This window comes from Desmodus rotundus, chromosome 5, assembly GCF_022682495.2.
Source record: "Desmodus rotundus isolate HL8 chromosome 5, HLdesRot8A.1, whole genome shotgun sequence".
NCBI classification, from domain to species: domain Eukaryota; kingdom Metazoa; phylum Chordata; class Mammalia; order Chiroptera; family Phyllostomidae; genus Desmodus; species Desmodus rotundus.
In genome coordinates, this window is record NC_071391.1 from 163,819,906 (window position 1) to 163,840,643 (window position 20,738).

A 20,738-nucleotide genomic window follows, 5' to 3' on the forward strand; every position below is an offset into this window, starting at 1 on the left:
ATTGGGCGAAGGGAGCGAGGGCAGTCGCCTGGCCGCCCGCCCCTCGGCTCCGGGGTAGGCTGAGACGGGAGGGTCCTCGGCTAAAGCCCAAAGCCGATCAAAGTGGTGGTACTCGCGCCGCGGCCGTGGAGACGTGAAGGTGAGCTCCAGGGTCGTCCCCGGCCCTTCTCGGGCCTGACCGGACTCGAGAGCGGCGCGAGGCCAGCCCCAGGCAGCGATCGGGCCCGACGCCGCTCTCCTTAGGGACGGCTCCGGCGGGAAGGTGTGAGCCAACGGCCGCTTCCATGTTGGGCTGGGCGGGCGCGGGAGCGGCCGTTCCTCCTCCTCCCGCCTCGGGTCGCCTCCGCCGGAATCCCTCGGCGTCCCGGTCGCCCCGCGGGGAGCGTGGGCGGGGGAGGGAAATTCAACCGGGCCGCGCGTGCGGGGACAGACAAAAGGGGCGGCGGCGGCGGGCGGCCGGGGCGGCGGGCGCATTGTCTGACGGCGCCGCCCCGCCTCTCTGCCTGCGCCCGCCGCCGTCGCCCGCAGCCGGAGCTCCGCACGCCTCCTCCGATCCGCTCGGTGCTCGCCCTCGCTGCCCTCCCCGTCCCCATGGAGAAAACGGAGCTGATCCAGAAAGCGAAGCTGGCCGAGCAGGCCGAGCGCTACGACGACATGGCCACCTGCATGAAGGCCGTGACGGAGCAGGGCGCCGAGCTGTCCAACGAGGAGCGCAACCTGCTCTCCGTGGCCTACAAGAACGTGGTCGGGGGCCGCCGGTCCGCCTGGAGGGTCATCTCGAGCATCGAGCAGAAAACCGACACCTCGGACAAGAAGTTGCAGCTGATTAAGGACTACCGGGAGAAAGTGGAGTCGGAGCTGCGGTCCATCTGCACCACGGTCCTGGTGAGTCCGCGGGAGCCGGGGGGCCGCGCCGGGGCCGCCGAAGCTCCCGGGTGTGAGGTCTGCCCACTGAGAGTGCCCCGGGGACGGGAAGACACGCGGGCTGGGGCTGGCTTGACCGTCGGCCGGCCGGCCGGCCGGCGCAGAGGGTTGGAGGAAGGAGCCTTGACCTCCTTCGTGTGCTCTTGCACTTGAGACTCAGAAGCCGCTTTTCCAGGGCGAGGAGGTCTTTTCCCAGGTTGCTGCCGCGCACTGTAACTTGGAAACATCCGAATCAGTTCGAGGGCTCCGGGCTTCGGTTCCATGGGACACGATGTATGTATTAGGTTTCCCTCCCAAACCGGGGGATGGAGATTTACTTTGAGAATCTGAACAGACGCTTCACTTTTCAAGTAAGGGGATCTGTTGAGCCTTTTCCTCTGTGAAAAAGGAGGGAGGGGGGAAGGAAGTTGGGCAAATGTGCAGAAGGCACAGCTAAATCTAAAGAACAGAATACCGGGTACATTTCAGGGTGTAATGAAACACTAATGCCTGGGACTGAAGTCCTCGGTGCTGTGGGGTCGCCGGGCAGCTCCCCAGGTTTGAACTGTCCAGGCCTGGCGGTGCGGCTGCTGGGTGGAGTAGGGGCCGCTCTGATTCACTCTTAGAGTGAAACATGTTTCTAGCTTTGTCATTGCGTGGGTCTTTTGATCAAAGATAAGTTTTTAATGTAAACGTCAGCACACAATCCTGGCCTGTCCGTGAGTGTTTTAATGCTGCAGAGTCGTTTCTACCAATAAAACTTGAACTGTGCAGTTGCCCTTTTCCTACGCACCCCTTTTACAGGAGGTGTGCTGATTTTTGAGGTGTTTGCTCCTCATCGTAGTTCATTTAGGTGGACTTGACAAGTGTGCTGGATGGGTGATTGTCCAGAGGGAATGGAGAGGGAAGTGCTCCTTCTCCTCCAACCCTCTCTTCCTTGTCCCATCAGATTGGTGAGGCAGGAGTTTGTTTTATTCTGTATTTTTTTGACTTCTTTAACCTGTTTTTCCAATGCAGTAAATAACATGGGTTCTGAACAAAATCGCGGCTGATGGAGGCAGCTGGTAAAGGGGCAAAAAAAGCGATGCAGAGTGTGCACCACGTGCAGGAAACTTCAGGACAATTTGCTTTAGGTGCAGTCATTGGTATCCTAGCCCCACGGCCTGCCTGGCGCAGAGGCGGCACTTAGAAAACCTTTCTGAACTGAACTGCCTCAGAGCGACGGTAGCCTTCCGCAGCGTACAGCAATGCCCACACGGCCGCGAGAAGCTGTTCCAGATCTGCTGGGGAGCTCACACAGCGTGGTTCAGTCTCTCTGTTCAGTGACTGCTTCGCAGTGTGTTACTTAACCCTGCCGTAATCCCGAATGACCACAACATTTTTCCTGTTCTCTAGCAAGTTAACTCTGAGCCAGAGGAATATTTGTTTTATTCTGAGGCTCTTGTAAATTTTAGTTTTTATGATGGTATAAGTGGAGGAGAGTTTTGTTTAATTGCAGGCAAGAGAGACCAGGTGTATTAGAGTAGATCTTGCATAGAAATCATTTCAATACGAGAGAACCCTTGAAATTAGGACGTATTTTTTTATACCAAGTGCAATAGAAGAGTTTGACTTGATTAATTGGAGGCATACATAAAATATTTTTTATTGGTGAAATGGCTTGCGTCTAATTGTGGCTTAATGGCCAATCTATTTTTAAAAAAAAATCCTAGGGCCCTAGCCCATGTGGCTCAGTTGGTCAGAGTGTTATCACGAAACCGAAAGATGCGGGTGTGATCCGCATTCAGGACACATCCCGAGGTTGCCGATTCGACCCCTGGTCTGGTTGCGTACAGGAGACAGCCAGTCCGTGTTTCTCTCTCTCACATGGGTGTTTCTCCCTTCCTCTTTCTCTAAAAGCAATGACTATATGCCCTCGGGTGAGGATAAAAAAAAATAGCCATCTTCAATTTGGCAACTGTGTTTGAGAGCTTAGTGTGTGCAAGGCACTGTGCTAGTAAGCAGTGTGAGGAAGAATAAAGCTAAGACCCATAGAGTTGTCTTCCAGTAATTTATAAGGCGCGCATGCGAGAAGTACACAAGCAAATAATACACAATTCCCATAAAACAGTTTTGAGCAAGCGCTGTGTAATTTTAAGGAGACAAACCCCAGGAAAGGCTTCCCAATGAGTGGTTTTTGGAGTGAGTGTTGAGGGGGGAGGTGGGAGGGTGGGGTCAGTAGTCGGCAGGAGTGTTCAGGGAAGAAGGTTTCCGTGGGACTGGAGCGGAGTGTGTGCGGAGCTGCTACAGGAGAAAAGCCTGGACAAGAAGGTGAGAACTAATAAGGACGCCAGAGGGAATGTTGCCCTTTGGCTGACAGGGGAGACACTGAAGATTTTAGGATGGTTTTTGAGTGACGTGCACTGGCAGCACCTGGAGGTCATGGTCAGGAGCCCATCAACACGATGAGAGAGGAGTGAAGCCTGCAGTTTCTGAACGCGAGTGCTGCAGTGAGATTCTCTTTTTTTTCCTTTGGTGAACAGGTAGGAGGTTTTGGTTTGGAGGAAGTAGGTGCAACTAGTTATTTATAGAAGACTAGTAAAAGGAACATGGAGATAGGTGAGCTTTTGGTCCTAAATAGCCAAGATTCTCAGCCTCTTCTTTCCCTTCGCTGGAGTAATTTAGGGGTGGAATTACTTGAACTATTTAATCAAAATGAACAGGGTAGACAACTCTCAGTGCTTTTGTAAGGACTGTATTGAGAGAGGCAACTGAACTATAACAGGGCACAAAAAAAGGCTAAAAGTCCAAATGAGTAATCTAAAGAGCAGAAAGATTAAAAGGGCCCAAATGACCAAACTGTAGAATCTGGGAGATGTTAGAGAAGATTTTACCAAGTTCTTTAACTCCCAGTGTGATTTGTGAAACCACAGGGTTGAGCTAAAATTTCTAGGACTCTTCCAATTCTGATTTCTTGGGACCATACAATTACATAGGTCCTAGCCATTCTGCCTCTGCTCTGACTTCCTCCCAACTCTGAAATGAGTGTTTTGGGTTTTTGGGGTTTTTTTTTTAAGATTTTATTTATTTTTAGACGGGAAGGGAGGGAGAAAGAGGGAGAGAAACATCAATGTGTGGTTGCCTCTTGTGCGCCCCCTACTGGGAACCTGGCCTGCAGCCCAGGGTGTGCCCTGACTGGGAATTGAACCAGCGACCCTTTGGTTTGCAGTCTGGTACTCAGTCCACTGAGTCACACCAGCCAGGGCTGAGTGTTGTTTAAAGTCCAGATTGAAGACCATGTTGTCAACGGTATATGAAATGTTGAAAAACTACTTACAATGACTTTAGTGACATAGCGTCAGAGAAGGATATAGAGGTGTCCTTGGTCATCCTGATGAGGACTGTTGGGCATAGCAAAGTTTAAACAAAAAAGGTTAGCAAGTTGTACGACAGTCAGGCAGTAAAGAGGGTGTGCAAGGTGCTAGTGAGTCATTAAGAACTTGGGTGTGCGGAGCCAGCAGGCTGATGAAATCAAAGGGGTCTGCAGAGCCCGTCTGGGACTTGGGAACGAAATCTGTCATTTATAAGACAGTGGTCTTGGGGTAAGAAGGAGATACTTGGAGAAAGTGTGCGAGATGACGTTTGTCCCAACCCCATGTTACCCTTTCATGTCGATGGTCGTTTCGTAGACTGACTTCCTAGGCTGCTTTGGTGTAATGTATTAAACCGTTCGGGAGCTGTAGTCTGTGTTCCGATTCTTCAAGTAAGAATCACTTAAAATAGTAAGTAGAAACTTTGTGAAAAGTTGTCTCTGTCCGTATGTAAATGCCCTGTAGCCCTAATTCAGAAACGGGCTTGATTTCGTTGTGGTCTCAATCTCAATGAAAATATGTAGTGCTGGATATTACTTTGAAGTAAAACTGATATATTTTTTAAGGTTTTATTTATTCATTTCTAGAGAGGGGGGAAGTAAGGGAGAAAGAGAGGGAGGGAAACATCAATGTGTGTGCGTGCCTCTCGCACGCCCCCTACTGGGGACCTGGTCTGCAATCTAGGCATGTGCCCTAGACTGGGAATTGAACCAGCGACCTTTGGTTCGTAGGCCCATGGTCAATCCACTGAGCCACACCAGCCATGGCTGATGCTTTATTTTTGATAGTTAATGAATCTTAACATACTTTTATTGACATAATGGGGAAATTATGAGCTCTGGAGTCAAGATAGTTTTTGAATCATTGCTCCATAACCTTATGGGTTTTTGACTATGGATGAGCTTCTTAAGCTCTTTTTAAAATTTTTATTTATTGTTTTTAGAGACAGAGAGAGGAGGGTTGACTTGTTGTTCCAGTTATTGATGCGCTTGTTGGTGGATTCTTGTGTGCGCCCTGACCAGAGATCGAGCCTGCAACCGTGGCACATCGGGATAGTGCTCTGACCAACTGAGCTGCTCGGCCAGGGCGAGTTTACTGATTTCTTAAGGCTCTGTTTCTTCATCTATAAATTGGTGATGATGGTGCCTGCTTTTATAGGCTTGTGATTAAAATTATAACTAGCATTTATTTGGCATTTACTATACACTAAGTGCTATTTTAAGCACTTTTATATACTCATTTTGTTCCCCTAGGTCAGATTGATAGTATTGTTTCCATTTTAAAGTTGAGAGAACTAGCGTGTATTTAGTCTGCATCCCAACTGGGGGCCTGGCCTGCAGCCCGGGCGTGCGACCCGATTGGGAATTGAATCAGGGGCCTTTGGGTTTGGCAGGAGGACGCCCAGACCACTGAGCCGCACCAGCCAGGGCAGGATCGCATCTCTGTGTCATTCATTGGTTTGCTGCAGATAAGTGTGGTGGAGAGGCGACTTTTAAAAGATGTGAATAGAAGAAAAATCATAGTTCATTCATTGCTGCTTTAACGAAACTCCTAATCCATAGGTAAATTAACAGTGAAGATTTCTGGAATATTTCGTGATAATTTGACCAGATTTGAAAATATTATTTGCATATTGATGTGTTTAAAGACAAAATGACGACGATGACATCCACTACTTCAAAGTCGGCGTGTAGATGAAATGAGCGCATCTGTGAGTTAATGTTGTTGTAGCTGGTTTTAATGGTAATTCAGGGTACCATTCTTTTATGTATGTTTGAGATTTTCCATGATTAAAAGGCTATCTTTCCCCTTAGAAATCCCACCCCTACGTAGTTACACAAGAGGAATGAAAACGTAGGTCCAGAAGAACGTCTGTACTAGAGTGTCCGTAGCAGCTTTATTCTAAGAGCAGAAAACTGGAAACAATCCATTAATAAGGAAATGGATGAACAGATAGATTGGGGTACAGTCATAGGAACGGGATACTACTTACAACCAGAAGGGACGGACTGCTGATACTCGCTGGAACATAGATGGATTTCCGAAACATGCTACGTGAAAGAAGCTTTGTGTGAAAAAGCACATCGAGTGATTCAGTTTACGTGAAACTCTAGGACAGGCGAAGGCAGTCCGTGGGTGAGAACCCGAAGACTGCTGGCCTCTGCAGGGCTGGAAGCAGCGATTGGCTGGGAAGGGGCTGGAGGGAACTTCGTGTGGTGAGTGTAATGCTCTTCGTGCAGGTGTGGGTTTGAGTTACACGGTACACACGCCTTTGTCCAGACTGCGAGTTGAGTGTGCACCTAGTGTTTGTGCATTTGTGCGTTCACTGCGACGCTCAAAGAGGTGGGTGTGCTTGGCTTCTGCTTCCTTGTGCAAGGAGTGGCGATGTCAGGTTGATGTGATGTCTCTGCTCCCCAGTGCCCAGCCTGAGCGCAGAGTGGGCGTGTGTGGCGTCAGTGGGGTCAGCAGGTAATGGCCTTTGGGCTGTCGGCACTTCGGTTTGAAAGTCCCAGAGCTTTCAGAGAAGCGCTTCGGTGAAACTTGTCTTTCACTCGGATCCCGACTCTCCGCGTACACTGTTTCTGTGGCTGAGCGGTGTTCCACTACCTTCTTGTCGCCTGGACGGTCTGCACAGTTGGATGTGGTCGTGTGGTACTGAGTATGTTTGTATGAGATCCTTCGTCTACTAACTCTGACTCGAAACGCTCTTTCTTCTGGATGTTTGCTGCGGGCTTCCCTTGGGGCAGCGGAGAAACGAAGGTGCAGGTGGCAAGACTGTGACTCTAAGGCCCTCTGTAAATTGCACGTCAGTGCTTTCCTAAAGGACAGCCTGACATTGGGTTTGTGTCCAGGGGATTGTGGGAGATAAGTGAGAAGGGGCGTAGAGATGCTCTAACACCTGAACGGTGCTGGTTTTCAGGTAAGAGTTTTTATGACCCGAGTAACTCTTGCTGATGTTACTCGTAGGAATTAGTCCTGCCATTTTCCCTCCTGTTTTGCTCATTCTGCCCCAGACATTGGAACGAAGCTCAGAAAAGTTTTGTTCTTTTAAACGATGGCATCAGATGCTTGCAGTGAAACGCACGTGGAGTGTTCTGACCTTTCAGCCCGGTGCTTTTTGCCAAGTATCTGGCCGTGTGTGTGCCTTGCAGACCCTCAGGGCTTGTAGTGCCTTCTTGGGGGTCTGATGGCCCCGTGCCGTGGCCAGAGAGGTCGGTGGCTATGGAGGCTGACTGCAGAGGCCAGGCCGTTGGCTCTTGGTGATGTCAGGAAGTTAGATTTTGGAAGGACTAGGTATTCTGTCAATTTATTTTTGCCTTATGAAAGTTACTTTTTATGTAATTTAGCTTATATTTATAAAAATTACGTATGATATCTAAACGTCCAAGGACTGACATTTGAAGTAGGAAATGGTATAAATTGATTTGACTTCATCAAACTACAGTTGTTCCCCTTTATCCACAGGGGTTATGTTCCAAGACCCCCAGAGGACGCCTGAAACTGTGGATGGTGCCAAACCCTGTTTATACTGTTTTTCCTGCACGTGGCACGCCTTTCACTTAATGGAAGCACTTGACGGCTTCTCTGCGGTGTATCCAAACGGCCAGCACCTCTGCTCTTGTGCTTTGGGGCTGTGACTCAGTGAAGTAAGGGCGACTCGAACCCAAGCCCTGACGGTCTACCGATAACAGAGGTGGCTACTCACAGGCTAAGAGAGCAGGGAGCTCGTGCAGGGAGATGTGGACAAGGGGGCGATTGGGGTGACCGACATCCTGGGTGGGAGGGAGTGGCATGGCACAAGATGTCGCTACTGTAGTCACAAGAGCATGCGATTTAAAACTTATGAATTCTTTGTTTCTGGAATTTTCCACGTAATGGCTTTGGACTGCAGTTGACCGTGGGTAGCTGAAACCAAGAAAAGCGAAATTGGGGGGGGACTGGTGTACTGATGGTCCCACAGAACTTTTTATTTCCTCTCCTTTCCCACATGTGCCAAATGTTAAAAGTTCTTAATTTTGAAGGGGTTAATTTTTTTCTTTAGGTTGCTTGCACTTTCATTGAAATATCTAAAAAAAACATTGCCCGATCCAAGGTCTTGAAAATTGACATTCATGCCTTCACGGGGAGATTTACGGTCTTAGATCTTACTTAGATTGTGGTTTTTGGTTCATTCTGAGTTAATTTTTGCATATAGTGTGAAGAAAAGGTCCGGCCCTCTTTCTTTTCACGTGGCTATCCAGTCATCCTGGATAAAAAGTACCCTTAATCTGAAATTCTCTGCTTATGGAGAAAAGAATCCGAAGTGATTTGGCATAAAAGTTCATTAGAGGCCCTGGCTGGGGGGCTCAGTTGGGTGGGTGTCGTCCCCTACACCAGAAGGCTGCAGGTGCCATTCCTGGGCAGGGCGCTTCGCTAGGTTGTGGGTTCGGTCATCCGTCAGAGTGCCTGCCGAAGAGGCGACTGTTTGATGGTTCTCTCTTCTCTCTCTCTCTTTTCCTCCCCACTCCTTTTCTCTCTCTAAAATCAGTAAATACGTGTCCTCGGTGAGGATTAAGGGGAAAAGGTTCGCTTCAGGACAGCTTGTGATTACCCCGTTGTTTGTGCTCCGGCCACCTTGTTTGCCCAGACACTGCCTCACTTTGCTCCCAGCCTGCTGCTCACTGCCTTGTCGTCGAGACGCTTCCGTCCCCCGTCTGCATGCTGCAGTCACACCTGTGCCACAAGATGTAGTTTAGGTGTCGCTGCACTCACCTCACAGTCGGTCACAACATACAGCTTCTAGTACTTGCGGGTCTGTCTCCTTGCACTGTGTGTGCAGTTACAGGAGGACGAGATGTGTTTGCCTGTAAGGAAACCAAGGCTCATGGATTTGCTTAGCTACTCAGCCAGTTAGCTGTGAGCCCAAATTCAGCTTCCCTGGAAGCATGCTCTTTCCATTCCCACTGCCTTTTGCTGTAAAGCCGCCTTTTACAGGCCCCATTCTTGTGAGATAACTACACCTTTCTCTGAATTTGGTCTCGTTTGGAAGTGGGGGAGAACCGGGCCCTTATACATTCATGCTCTTCGACTAGAGTGGCTGGCTTTTATCTCTTTCACTGATTTACTGATTTTACTTTAAAAGATATGGGGAGGAAATAACTATTGCTTTTAAAAATTTCACAACTGTGCTGGCTGGGTGGGGGAGCTCAGTGGGCTAGAGCATCATCCAGATACGCCAAGGTTGCAGGTTCCATCCCTGGCCAGGGCACGCACAAGAAAGGACCAGTGAATGAATAAAAATAAGGGGAACAGCAAATCGGTGCTGCTTGTTTCTCTATCAGATCAGTAAATAAAATCTTTAAAAAATCACAACCACTACTAGGAATCCAAGTTCTGTGGTGGGACTTAGAGACCTTCCAGCCCTCGTCTTCCACCTCCTTTCTCACTGTTCCTTCTCTGTTCTCCAGCCACATGGAAGTACCTCGGGTTCTCTCCTGTGTGGTGTGCTTTCTTACCTTTGCTCCTATTCTCTCCCCATAAAAGAGTGTAGTATTTTCTTTCTCACCAAGTCTCCTAATGAGACCCAATTCTGTATTGTCTGGTGTTGCCAAGTGTCCTGCGTTCCTTTTGTGTCTGTCCCTAACGTGAAGTGTGCTCAATTCAGGTCTGTATTGGTAAGCTGTCAAGGGTATGTAGGAATAAAGGCTTCATTTTTGTTTTTTTCTTTTGTAAACGATTAAGCAGCACTTCATTTTCTAAGGCCACTGTCGTGCTGACTGTTAGCAGTAACCCAGGAGGTTTAGTTGCAATAATTTTCTTCCCATAGCCTCTTAGTTCTTTTTGACCCTTCTTTCCTTTGTGCCCTGCGACGGAGCTGGTAGACGAGAGGCTAGCCTGGAGGGTCGCGTATAACAATGCAGCAGGGGTACGTGCCGTGGCGCGGGTTGGCCACAGATGGAAAACTCACCGTAACTAGCCGAATCGTTTCTGTAGTGCAGAAATGGCTTGATTCAGTTCGTCCTGGACTTGTGAGAGACAAAGCTCCTGTGAACGTACCCTGGTGTCTTTGCTGGTATAAGCCGTTACCTATTTTTAATAGAGTCCCTAGGATACAGCAAAACGACCTATTTACTAAGTGAGCAAGGCAGTTGTGACCTATTTTAATTATTAGAACATCTTTTTATCAGCTATCAGTATGTCTGTTTAGTTGGATTACTTACGACCAAACTGAGATTTGACTTACTGCTGTTTTTTTCCCTTAAAAACAAAATCAAAACTTGGCCTTGGCTCTGTTGTTCGGAGTGTCGTCCCCATAGGCCAGCGTTGTGTTTTTGGTCCCCGTCATCAGGGGACACACCAGTGTCAACCAGCGAAAGCACGGGTGAGTGGAGCAGCAGACCGATGTTTCTCCCCACCCCCAACCCCAATTTTGCCCTCTCTCTCTAGAAATCAAGTAAGTTAATTGTTTTAAACACTTGTTTTCCTGCTAGCATTTGTCTTTTCCTTCACAAATCAGTGGCTAAAGGCGTTTCTGGATACTAGTAAAGTGCAGGTTCTCCTAGGGGAAGGAAGTGTAGAAATTGGTATTCGCCATGGTTCTTTTGTTACTCTTGATCTGTTGGTGAATTATTATGGCTGTGTGTGGTTGTGCACGCTCATAGGGTGTGATGGCCTGTGCTGGGGTGGGGCTTGGGGAGGGGGAGGTCCAAGGGCACGCTGGTGAGTCTGGGTGGCTGGGAACGCTGTCCCATGGCGACAGTAGAATGTCTTTCCCTTTGGTGGCTCACAGTTACGAAGGTGGAGGTACATGTTCCCAGAGTATTCTGTGCTTCTTTGAGCAGTTTTCCAAAGTCTTGACTTGGAGAAGATTCCATCCAGGGGCTTGGGTGACTGAATGTGGGAGGCCCGGGGTGTGAGCCCAGGAGTTAGGATGGAACCCAGGTCCTCCTGGGGCATGGAGGGCCTCTGCTAAGACAGAAAGTTGAGAGGGGAAGGAGAACCAATGGTAGATTGTGTTAGGAAGGCAAAACTAATGCTTTTTAAATAAGTTTATATTGTCTCAGTGGCCCCTTCAGAGGGGTGTGGGGGGGTGTCTCGTGTTTAGGAGGAAGGTTTGTGTGGCAGTACATGCTGATGGAGGATTGCCGACAGCCTTACTGAGCAGCGTTCTGGGCAATTTGTATTAGCTCACCGGACCTCCGCGGCAGCCCCGCAACGTAGGCACGGCCGTGCACTCTGTGTTACAGATGAATAAAACGGAGGTGCGGAGCTGTGAAAGGAAACTGCCCCGCCAGGGCTGGGGCAGGGGTGTGAGTCATTACCGCGTACACAGTTGGTTAGCATGTTGCCAACAAAATCTCAAATGAACCCACGTCTTGTCGGTTATCTTAAAAGGATCGGAGGCTGTTGAGATTTTTGAGATCCCTGGTTGTTCTAATGAAACATTTTCTCCTGGTAGCAAATTATCATAGTTGGCAAATTTTAGGAAGGGTAGCCTTAGGGTGCTTACTTGATTAAAGAAAAAAGCTACCTATCCTTCATTTTACGTAATCCTCTAAAAGGCTGGGAAACGGGTGTCCGTGAATAGCCGACTCGATCTTTCGCCCGGCGCTGATACGGAAGAACTTGGAAGGCCGCCCTCTGTGGACACAAGGTCCCGCGTGTGCTGTTTTGCAGCCTCTCACACCAGTTCTGTGTCACCTGTTTGGGGAGAGTGGCAACCTGACAGATTACGACCAGAGGTTTTTCAGTCACTTCATATTTTAGTTGCTGTAATTATTCTAATTGGTGACTTCTCTTTTATTTCATTACTTCTTCTTCCCCACTCTAAAAAGTTTCCTTCAGTGAGGGTCTGGGGCTTCTGTCTTTGTGCGGAAATGTGTTTTGCACCTGCTTTTATATGGTACTTTTCATTGGTTCTTGGTTTTTAACCGCCAGTTGTCTTCTCAGCACTTTGAAAACACTTGATTGGTTTCTGATGAAAAAGCAACGGTCAGTCATGTTGTTCCTTCCTTTGTAGGTCATATGTCATTTTTCTGGTTACTTTTAAGAATTTTCTTGTCTCTGGCGTTCTGCGGTTGCACCACGACCGTCTAGGTAGGAACGTGTTTTCACTTCGCCGCCTCTGGGGTTAGTGCGCTGCCGCACGCTGGGAATTGCCCTTCGTGCTGTTACCGGGAGGGTCTCAGCCACTGTCTCCGAGCGACGTCTCTCCCTCGTTCTTTCTGTTTTCTGGAATTCCTGTTGCATCTCTCTGGTAAGGCAGTGGTCAGAGATTTCCTTTTTTTAGGATTTTATTTATTTATTTTTTTAGACAGAGGGGAAGGGGGGGAGGGAGAGAGGAACACTGATGTGAAAGAGAGAAAACACTGATCCGTTGCCTCTCGCACACCCACAACTCAGGCATGTGCCCTGACGGGGAATCGAACCTATGACCTTTCGGTTTGCATGACAGTGCTCAGTCCACTGAGCCACACCAGCCAGGGCAGAGTTGTATTTCAATTACAAGTCTTCTGCTCATGTATTTCATTTGTTCTGAAATTGAATAGTCACATTAACTTCTGCTTTTCATATTTGTCAGAAACTTGGTAATACTGTATCTTATTTAATGTACTAAAGATATATTAATAAATGAAGTTTTATAGCCAGACAAAAATCTTTAAGTATGTGAAGTTCATATGAGGTACATCTGGAAAATGAACTAATACCATGCACATATAAAGAGAAGTCAGTAAAGGAAAAAAAACCATTAGGAACGGCAAAGGATATAAACCCAGTTAATGGAAAAAGTCATATAGATGTTTGACTTCATTTATGACATGTAATTTATAAAATTAGAAAATTGCAAATAAAACTATAGTAAGATATTTTTCACCTGTTGGACTGGAAAAGATGAAAAAGTCCCTGAATTTGGGGAGGAAGTTCACTGACTTCTTCACTGATCTCGCAGGTCCCCAGAAAGGAACGCGCCACCTGCCTTCTGCCCCTCAGTCCAGAACGGGGTCTGCGCTGGAGGGAGCCCCGGCTTAGCTCTCGGGCCTCCCAGGACCACATGTCAGCTGGTGACAGAGTGACCGAGGGGCACTCCTGCTTCACTGACAGGAACAATGTACAGGACAAGTTTGTGGGGGACTTTTAAATACGTAAATGTTAAAACGGGCTCCTCTCTCCGGCCTTTTTACTTTACGTGGAAAGTTTCCTTAATGCAGGGAGCCACTTACCATTTTGGTTTTTTCCCTCTGGTCCATATTGAGGGTTTTTTTAACGGAGTTGTACACCTAGGCTGTATGCCGTAAGTGCGCGCAGCCTGTATGCTCTTTGGCCTGAGCGGTGACCGGTGTGGGTGACCCTGATGCGGCCCTGATCACGTCAGTAGGACACGCAGCAGAACCCCCGTCTTTAATTAGGCTAAAGTAAGGGTCCTGCTTCTTACCGGCCTGTGGAGAGACACAGTCACTCTGTACCCGTTGGTCCCTTCACAGAGAGCTGGTGGCATGTGACGAAGAACCGTGCCACCTGGCTGCCCTCCAGGATGGAAGCGATGCCCAAGTCCTTCATAAAGCCAGCGCCGTAGATCGTACGTGATGGCTGCATGCAGGCTGGGACTCAGACTTCCTGGTTTTCAGAAGGGGGGCTTGCAGCTCTCACTGAGGCGGCTGTTCAGCAGCTCCCCCGGTCCTTGGAAGGCCCCGTGCCAGGGACGAAGCCCTGGGGAGGACTCCCTCATCTAGCCTGAGGGACTCCACGGGGATCGGTGGTAGAATCCTATTTCTTGCCTCAAGACCTTCTAGTCCGACTCTTCTCAGCCTCTGCCACCACACTGCTGCCAGATTTAACCAGAAAGCACAAGGTCTTAAAGCTGCCGCCAAGTAGCTCTGTTCTGTGACTTGAAAATGTCTTCATCAGAGCTGGCACCTTCCGGAGCCCCTCTGTGGGACCTCGTCTTGGCTCCTTAGAATGGCTGCGCATGGCGGTGCTGGTTCCCACGGCACGCATGCTGCGTCTGCGTTGTCTGAGACCCCTTCCCTGAGTCCATTCTGGTTTAGTTCTTTTAAATAGTGGTGACTAAGTAATATTGGGTATAAACTATGATTGAACAATACCAGTTTAAAAAGTAGCGATGACTGAGTAAATCCGAGATGCAGAAACAAGTGACCTTTTTGTGACGGTCTCACTATGTGTAAAAATAGTATTAAAGGGGGAAAGCATGATTATCTCAGATTCTGGGAGTTTCTTGGTTCGTGTTAATACCTAGTAAAATTGAATTGGCCATGTTGAAATCATCGCAGTCCAGTCTTTCCATTGCTTTTCCACCTAAGGGTGTGGAGTGCGGAAGCAGCGTTTGTCTTCTCAGTGGCCTTCGGTGCTGGGCCCACAGCCCGTGATGACAGCGAGTGCTGCTGTCCCGCCGGGCAGCGTTTGGTGCCTGCCGCTTTAAATGATGCCTCAACTTCTGGGGCTCTGTGACGTAGCATTACTGTAATCTTAGGTTTAACTTCCCCTGAGCTCTGGGCCCTGTTATATGCTACCTGTAACCTACACATTTTTTCAACAAGTGATTTAAAACATTTTAAATGTTTTCCTGTTTATTTCCTTTAAAATATGTAATTGTTGTATTTAGGCCATTTTTAATCAGATAACTGCATTTTCTAAACTTTGTCTGTAAACAACCTTTTACTTAAGTTACAGATTTATGAGACTTTGAAACAGTCTTACTGGGCAATTCTGCAAACTTCCAGATTCCGTATCAGAGGTGGCATTTTTACATAATGGTAACTGATGAGACCAGTGACCATTCTCCCGCAGTGCCAACGTGATCACGTCTCTGCTCCTTGCTTACGTTCTCTCAGTAGCTGCCCTTGGCCTAGGTCCGCGCTTCTCCACCTTGGCCTCTGGGTGGGAGTGAGGGAGCGCCTGGCCGAGCAGCCGCCACTGACACTTACTGAGCACCGAGGCCACGTGTCCTGTTCTTTCATGTCTGTTTGTTGTTTATCGTCTTTGTAGTATTTTTAAATTCAAAAAGGTTTTAAAGTTACTTAGCACTTAGTAAAATTGGTAGTCCCAGAAGATACCTACTATGTGTGGCTTTTGTGACCTTTTACACTCCCAGGCACACCTTCTACAGGTAACTGGGTTTGGGAAGCACGAGCTCATTGAAGCAGTGCACACTTCTTTGTATGGAAAGGAGGCTAGAGGTATATGTAAATACCAACACAGTTCTAAAAGTATGTCGATGTTCGGTGGACACACTCGTCTTGGCCCTGGGGGCTCCCCTCACTTTGGACAGGCACTGGTCTGTGGAGGCCACCACACCCAGCTCTGGAGACCACGTGCTCTGTGATTGCGCTGTTCCCTTTCCCCTCCTGAAGTGACTGCGCAGACGCGCTGTCTAGCGGCTGCGTCCCTGCCGTCCTCCCTGATGAGCCCAGCATCCCTCCCAGGGACGCCTCCCTGCTTCCACAGCCTTCACTCACGTTCCTTTCACCGCCCTGTGTGCACTGGTGTGCACTGACGGTATACTTACCCTTTTTGTATTAGAGCCTGAGCTCTCGGGGTGGAGGACCTTGCCACGTGACTTCTTTATAACCCGTCTGGTCAAATACGGTGCCTGGCACCTGGCAGGTATAAGGAAATGTGTGCCGAATGAGTGCACGAGTGAACAGACAAACTCTGTCTGACCAGTGTTCGGTGTGGTCCAGCTTCACCGTTAGAAACTGGACTTGCCATGAGCCAGAGCATCCACCCAGTAGCAACGCCTGGCCCCTGCTCCCAGCCGGCGCCGTGAGTCTGCAGTGGTGTGGGCAGCTACTGTGACTGGACGATTAACTGCACATCCTTGCGAGTTGTGACTATAGTTAATAATAGCTTCCTGCTAGTGCCTAATGTTTTATTTTCTTTTATTTTCAGGAATTGTTGGATAAGTACTTAATAGCCAATGCAACTAATCCAGAGAGTAAGGTCTTCTATCTGAAAATGAAGGGAGATTACTTCCGGTACCTTGCTGAGGTTGCATGTGGTGATGATCGCAAACGTAAGTGTATTTGGTTTGTGGGTAAAGCTAAATGTGAAATAGGAAGGGAGGATTAATGGGGCACTATGGCAATAGTTTGTGGAGTCTGGAGGCCTTTTTTAACTTTGGAAAATATTTTGGAATCTGCGCATAAAGAAAATGTTACTTTATGTTCTCAGAAATGAAAATACAGTCATGCGTTCACATTATGTGTTCTATTTAAAAAATTACACTCATGGCCCTGGCCAGTGGGTCAGCTGGTTGCCCATCGTTCTGTGCAGCACAAGGCTGCGGGTTTGATCCCACTCAGGGCGCGTGCCTAGGCTGTGGTTTGGTTCTTGGTCAGGGATGCGTATGGGAGGCAGCCAATCAGCTGTTTCTCTTTCACGTCGATGCTTTTTTTCTCTTCCTCTTCCTCTCTAAAAAAAAATCAATAAACATATCCTCATAAACTTTCTGATCTCACTTTGTTAAGATATTATTAAAAACAGGCTTTACCCTCTTAGGCCGTGGAAGGCGGTTCACCATAATTTTAGGCCCAGAGCCCTGTGCTTTGAGTGAGCTCCTTGTACTATAGAAACGGCATGTGCTTTTCTGGCTCGTGTTAATTCACTACTACCTATTTTGAAGGATCATAACATTGACTACTAATTACCTATAACCAAATTTATGAGGAGAGGCAAAATGAGAGTATTATTGCTGGCATATAATTTATCAGAAGACATAGACTTGGGAAAAAGAATAATAACCGAATTGCCTAGAATGCTTGTTTGAAAAATCACAGTAAATTAATTAGCAGTGAACTCATTCTCCTGGAGTGCTGGTAGCTGAGTAGAATGAGATCCCATTAAATTTTATGTATGCTTCTGCTACCAGCAAGTTCTAGGTACAAGTATCACTTAACTCCCGATTCTTTCCCAATAAGCCTATTATTTTGTTCTCAATTTTGTGCCATCTGGGAAAGGCGTACCCCCGCAGAGTTACTGACTGAAAGTGAGATGGTTTTACCATCCAAATACCAGTTTAAAGACATGAAGAGAAAATTGTTACCTTGTTGTAACAAAATTTGTACACTAAACTTAGTATATTGTTGATATAAAACCCCTGTTGCTGTAAAAATCAGCGAAACTGAGTGTGACAGAACCGAACATTCCGACCCCAGCAAGTCGTCCCCAGCGTTCATCTGACCTCACCCTTCCTGGCTGTTGGCACTTTGGAGTCCTGCGCACGAAACCCCGCACTAGTCTGGGCTTTGGAGGCAGCTGGCATTCACAGCCGAGGGGCTGAGACCCTTCACTCACCCTGGTGCCTCCTCAAGAGCCAGCCAGCCGGCGCTGCTCAGGTGGGGCTAAACAGCCTTGCTGCCACCCACACACGTGCCATTTCAGAGCAGGGAAAAGGGCGCGGTTGGGCTGCACAGGGACCATCGAATTTCTGTAGGTTAGTATTTCCAAAGCCCTAATGGGCCAGCGGCCTCATTCAGAAAACCCATCCTTTGCAAAACAGGGATGTAATCAAATTAGTGTTGGTAATACTTGCTGAACATTTTTTTCAGAAAGGTGACTTTTTTTTTTTAAAGATTTTATTTACTTATTTTTAGAGGGGAAGGGAGGGAGAAAAAGAGGGAGAGCAACATCAATGTGTGGTTGCCTCTTGTGCACCAGCCACTGGGGGCCTGGCCCACAACCCAGGCATGTGCCCTGACTGGGAATCGAACTGTTGACCCTTTGGTTCACATACAGGCACTCAACCCACTGAGCCACACCAGCCAGGACCAGACGGTGACGTTTTTATTAAGCCAGTAATCAAACTCTAGTCAGAGCAGATTTTGTTCTCACATAATACATCTTGATACCAAGGATCAGTATTGTTTTTGCAAATAAGTCACAAAAATAGAGGTTTTGGTGGTGGTGGTCTTTGTAAAGTGTTTTTCATTATTTTGAGAAGGGGTATTATAGCCATTTTTCCCCCAGCTTCATTAAGATATTATTGGCATATACCAGGCAAATTCTTAATTACTGCATTTTCAAGTAATAAAATTGAACAATATAAAAGAAGAAAATTGTTGGAGCCCCAGTGATGGAAAAATCTGATGTAGTGTATTAATAGTTTTTTTTTTATTAAGCTGATTATAAGCCAGCAACATTATAAACTACTTTTTAAATACCCAGTACAAGATAATGTTTTGGTTTGCTGCTGTGGTTTTAAAAGGCGGCCAGAGAGAAAAATCTGGTTCTACCAAGAGCCAGCAGCATATGTTAGGGTATTGATACGCTGTATACCCAGTGGATATTTTCAGTATCCTGCTTTTCTCTCTCTCCTTCTCTCTTTTTTTTTTTTTTTTTTGCCTGCCTTCACAGAAACGATAGATAATTCCCAAGGAGCTTACCAAGAGGCTTTTGATATCAGCAAGAAGGAGATGCAGCCCACTCACCCAATTCGTCTGGGGCTGGCTCTGAACTTCTCTGTGTTCTACTATGAGATCCTGAATAACCCAGAGCTGGCCTGCACACTGGCTAAAACGGTAAGATGTGTGTTCAGAGAGACCCTCTTTGGCCAAGCTTCTTTGAGATAACAAATAGTTGATTTCTAGGTATTTCTTTTACTTGGGTATTCAGGGATGATGTCTACTATTTTTATTTGGATATCTCCTCCTTTTTCTTACCATTGTAAGTTCTTAAACTGAGAATCTGAGGAAATGATTCCACCAAGTTTTGTCTTGAATGGGTAGTAGAACACGAAGTGGATGTTTGCCTGTTCTGTCCAACGGTCTGTAACTGCGGACTAGCCGGGTGGTGTCGATGCAGATGGTTACTCGGGTGCTACTGTCTCACCAGGCTTTCGACGAGGCCATAGCAGAGCTGGACACACTGAACGAGGACTCCTACAAAGACAGCACCCTCATCATGCAGCTGCTTCGGGACAACCTCACAGTGAGTTGTTCGTTCTGCCGTCTCCTTTTCGGGGATGGCAGGGCCTCTGTTGTATTTCAGGTCCCCATTTCTTGGGGCAGTCGTGCACCAGCTACACTTTCTCTTAGAAAATGAATATATGGATGCATGAATAAAAGTATATTTTGTGCAGGACAACTGTTGTTTTGTGGGCAGGTTTTTGCATTGAACAAGCATTTTATCAAGCCTTCCTGAGAAAGGAACAAAAGTTGCAGGAACTCATAATCACTTCACATCATGGTTTCATTGGGATGAAGTTGATAATAAATCGTGTTAATATGGAGAGTCTAGCCCTGGCTGGTGTGGCTCAGTGGATTTGAGCCCAGGCCTGCGAACCAAAGGGTGGCCGGTTCAGTGCTCAGTCGGGACACGTGCCTGGGTTGCAGGCCAGGTCCTCAGTAAGGGGTGTGTGAGAGGCAACCACACATTGCTGCCTCTGTTCCTCTCTTTCTCCCTTTCCCTCTCTAAAAATAAATTTTAAAAATGTTTTAAAAAAATATGGAGAGTTTAGGTAGTTCCAGCATTTTCTTCTCTTGAGTAAATGAGCTATAGCAAGGCAGGGGCTAGTGTAGCCATCTAAGCTTCTCTGAAGTGACACGAAGTGCCTGCTGCTAATAAAACTTTACCTTGTGAACGGTGCACGGTGTGCCGTCAGCAGGTGACAGGGCGCAGGGCGCGGACCCGCGCCTCCACGGGCTCCTCCTCTGCCTCCAGGCCAGCTCCTCTCTGTGGCTTGTGTCTTTTTAAATTCGGCTTTTCTTCGTACTACTCAGATGAGCAGATGATAAAAGAAAAAGTAATGGAGAAGAAAAATACAGGTTGAACTTTGTTTAGTGTCTTTTATAGGTTCAAATAAATTTGATATGTCAGAACCTTAGACAAAATGTGGAAGAAGGAGACCCAACCCCACCTTTTACTATTAATGTAGTTCCCCCCCCCACGCCCTGGTTTGGGGCTTTATCTTTTGCTAATAGGGTTCTTTTTAATATCAGCACCATATCTGTTCAGCTTCGCTGGACAGGGTCGCTATGAAGACACAAAGCCCCACCGTGGTGAGGTGACGGTGCAGTCATGACGGTTTCTGTGGAGGAGATGCAGACGGAGCCGCCAGGCCCCTTCCCAGATACAGCTGGTGCCGTCTGGATCTTCCCTGGTTTTATGTTGTCTCTTACGGAGAGAGTTCTCCGGGGACACTTGTTTTGTTTTTATTTATGTTAGTATCTTACTGATAACTTAAAGATTGTATAGGAGGCCAGCTTCTCTGAAATTCAGGTGGTGTCCTGGTCTAATAAAAATCCATTTTGTGAGCTATGGATTATAGTCAATAAATATTGACCCTTCCATTTTCACTTCATTATTCCATTCTAAACTGAGACCCTTAGAGATCAGTTCTGTTTGCATATCCTCCCTAGCTCCCCAGCCCTTCCTTTGTACCTTCGTGCACACCTGCTTCTTCCTGTAACTGTGTCGTCCGCTCCAGGTCAACTCTTTGCAGCAACACAAAGTGACGACTTTTGTGTGGTAGCTCTTCAGCTACTTGAAAAC

General features: G+C 47.5%; 1 protein-coding gene and 1 long non-coding RNA gene across 3 annotated transcripts in view; one reads left to right on the forward strand and one right to left on the reverse strand.

Annotated features, from left to right (window-relative positions):
• Nucleotides 1-20,738, forward strand: part of YWHAQ (tyrosine 3-monooxygenase/tryptophan 5-monooxygenase activation protein theta) — a 22,431-nt gene continuing 1,693 nt past the window's right edge. Inside the window, exons 1-5 of the mRNA XM_024552454.4 lie at nucleotides 1-139; nucleotides 529-885; nucleotides 16,140-16,263; nucleotides 18,603-18,766; nucleotides 19,080-19,175. Coding sequence (XP_024408222.1) covers nucleotides 592-885; nucleotides 16,140-16,263; nucleotides 18,603-18,766; nucleotides 19,080-19,175 — 678 coding nt within the window. The 5' untranslated portion in view covers nucleotides 1-139; nucleotides 529-591. The remainder of the gene's footprint in view (nucleotides 140-528; nucleotides 886-16,139; nucleotides 16,264-18,602; nucleotides 18,767-19,079; nucleotides 19,176-20,738) is intronic.
• The window catches only part of LOC128780965 (uncharacterized), a 12,304-nt gene continuing 7,851 nt past the window's right edge, over nucleotides 16,286-20,738 (reverse strand). For both annotated transcript variants that reach the window (XR_008426902.1, XR_008426903.1), the window contains 2 exons: nucleotides 19,820-19,958; nucleotides 16,286-16,661 (listed from right to left, as the gene is read on the reverse strand). This is a non-coding gene — a long non-coding RNA (uncharacterized lncRNA). The remainder of the gene's footprint in view (nucleotides 16,662-19,819; nucleotides 19,959-20,738) is intronic.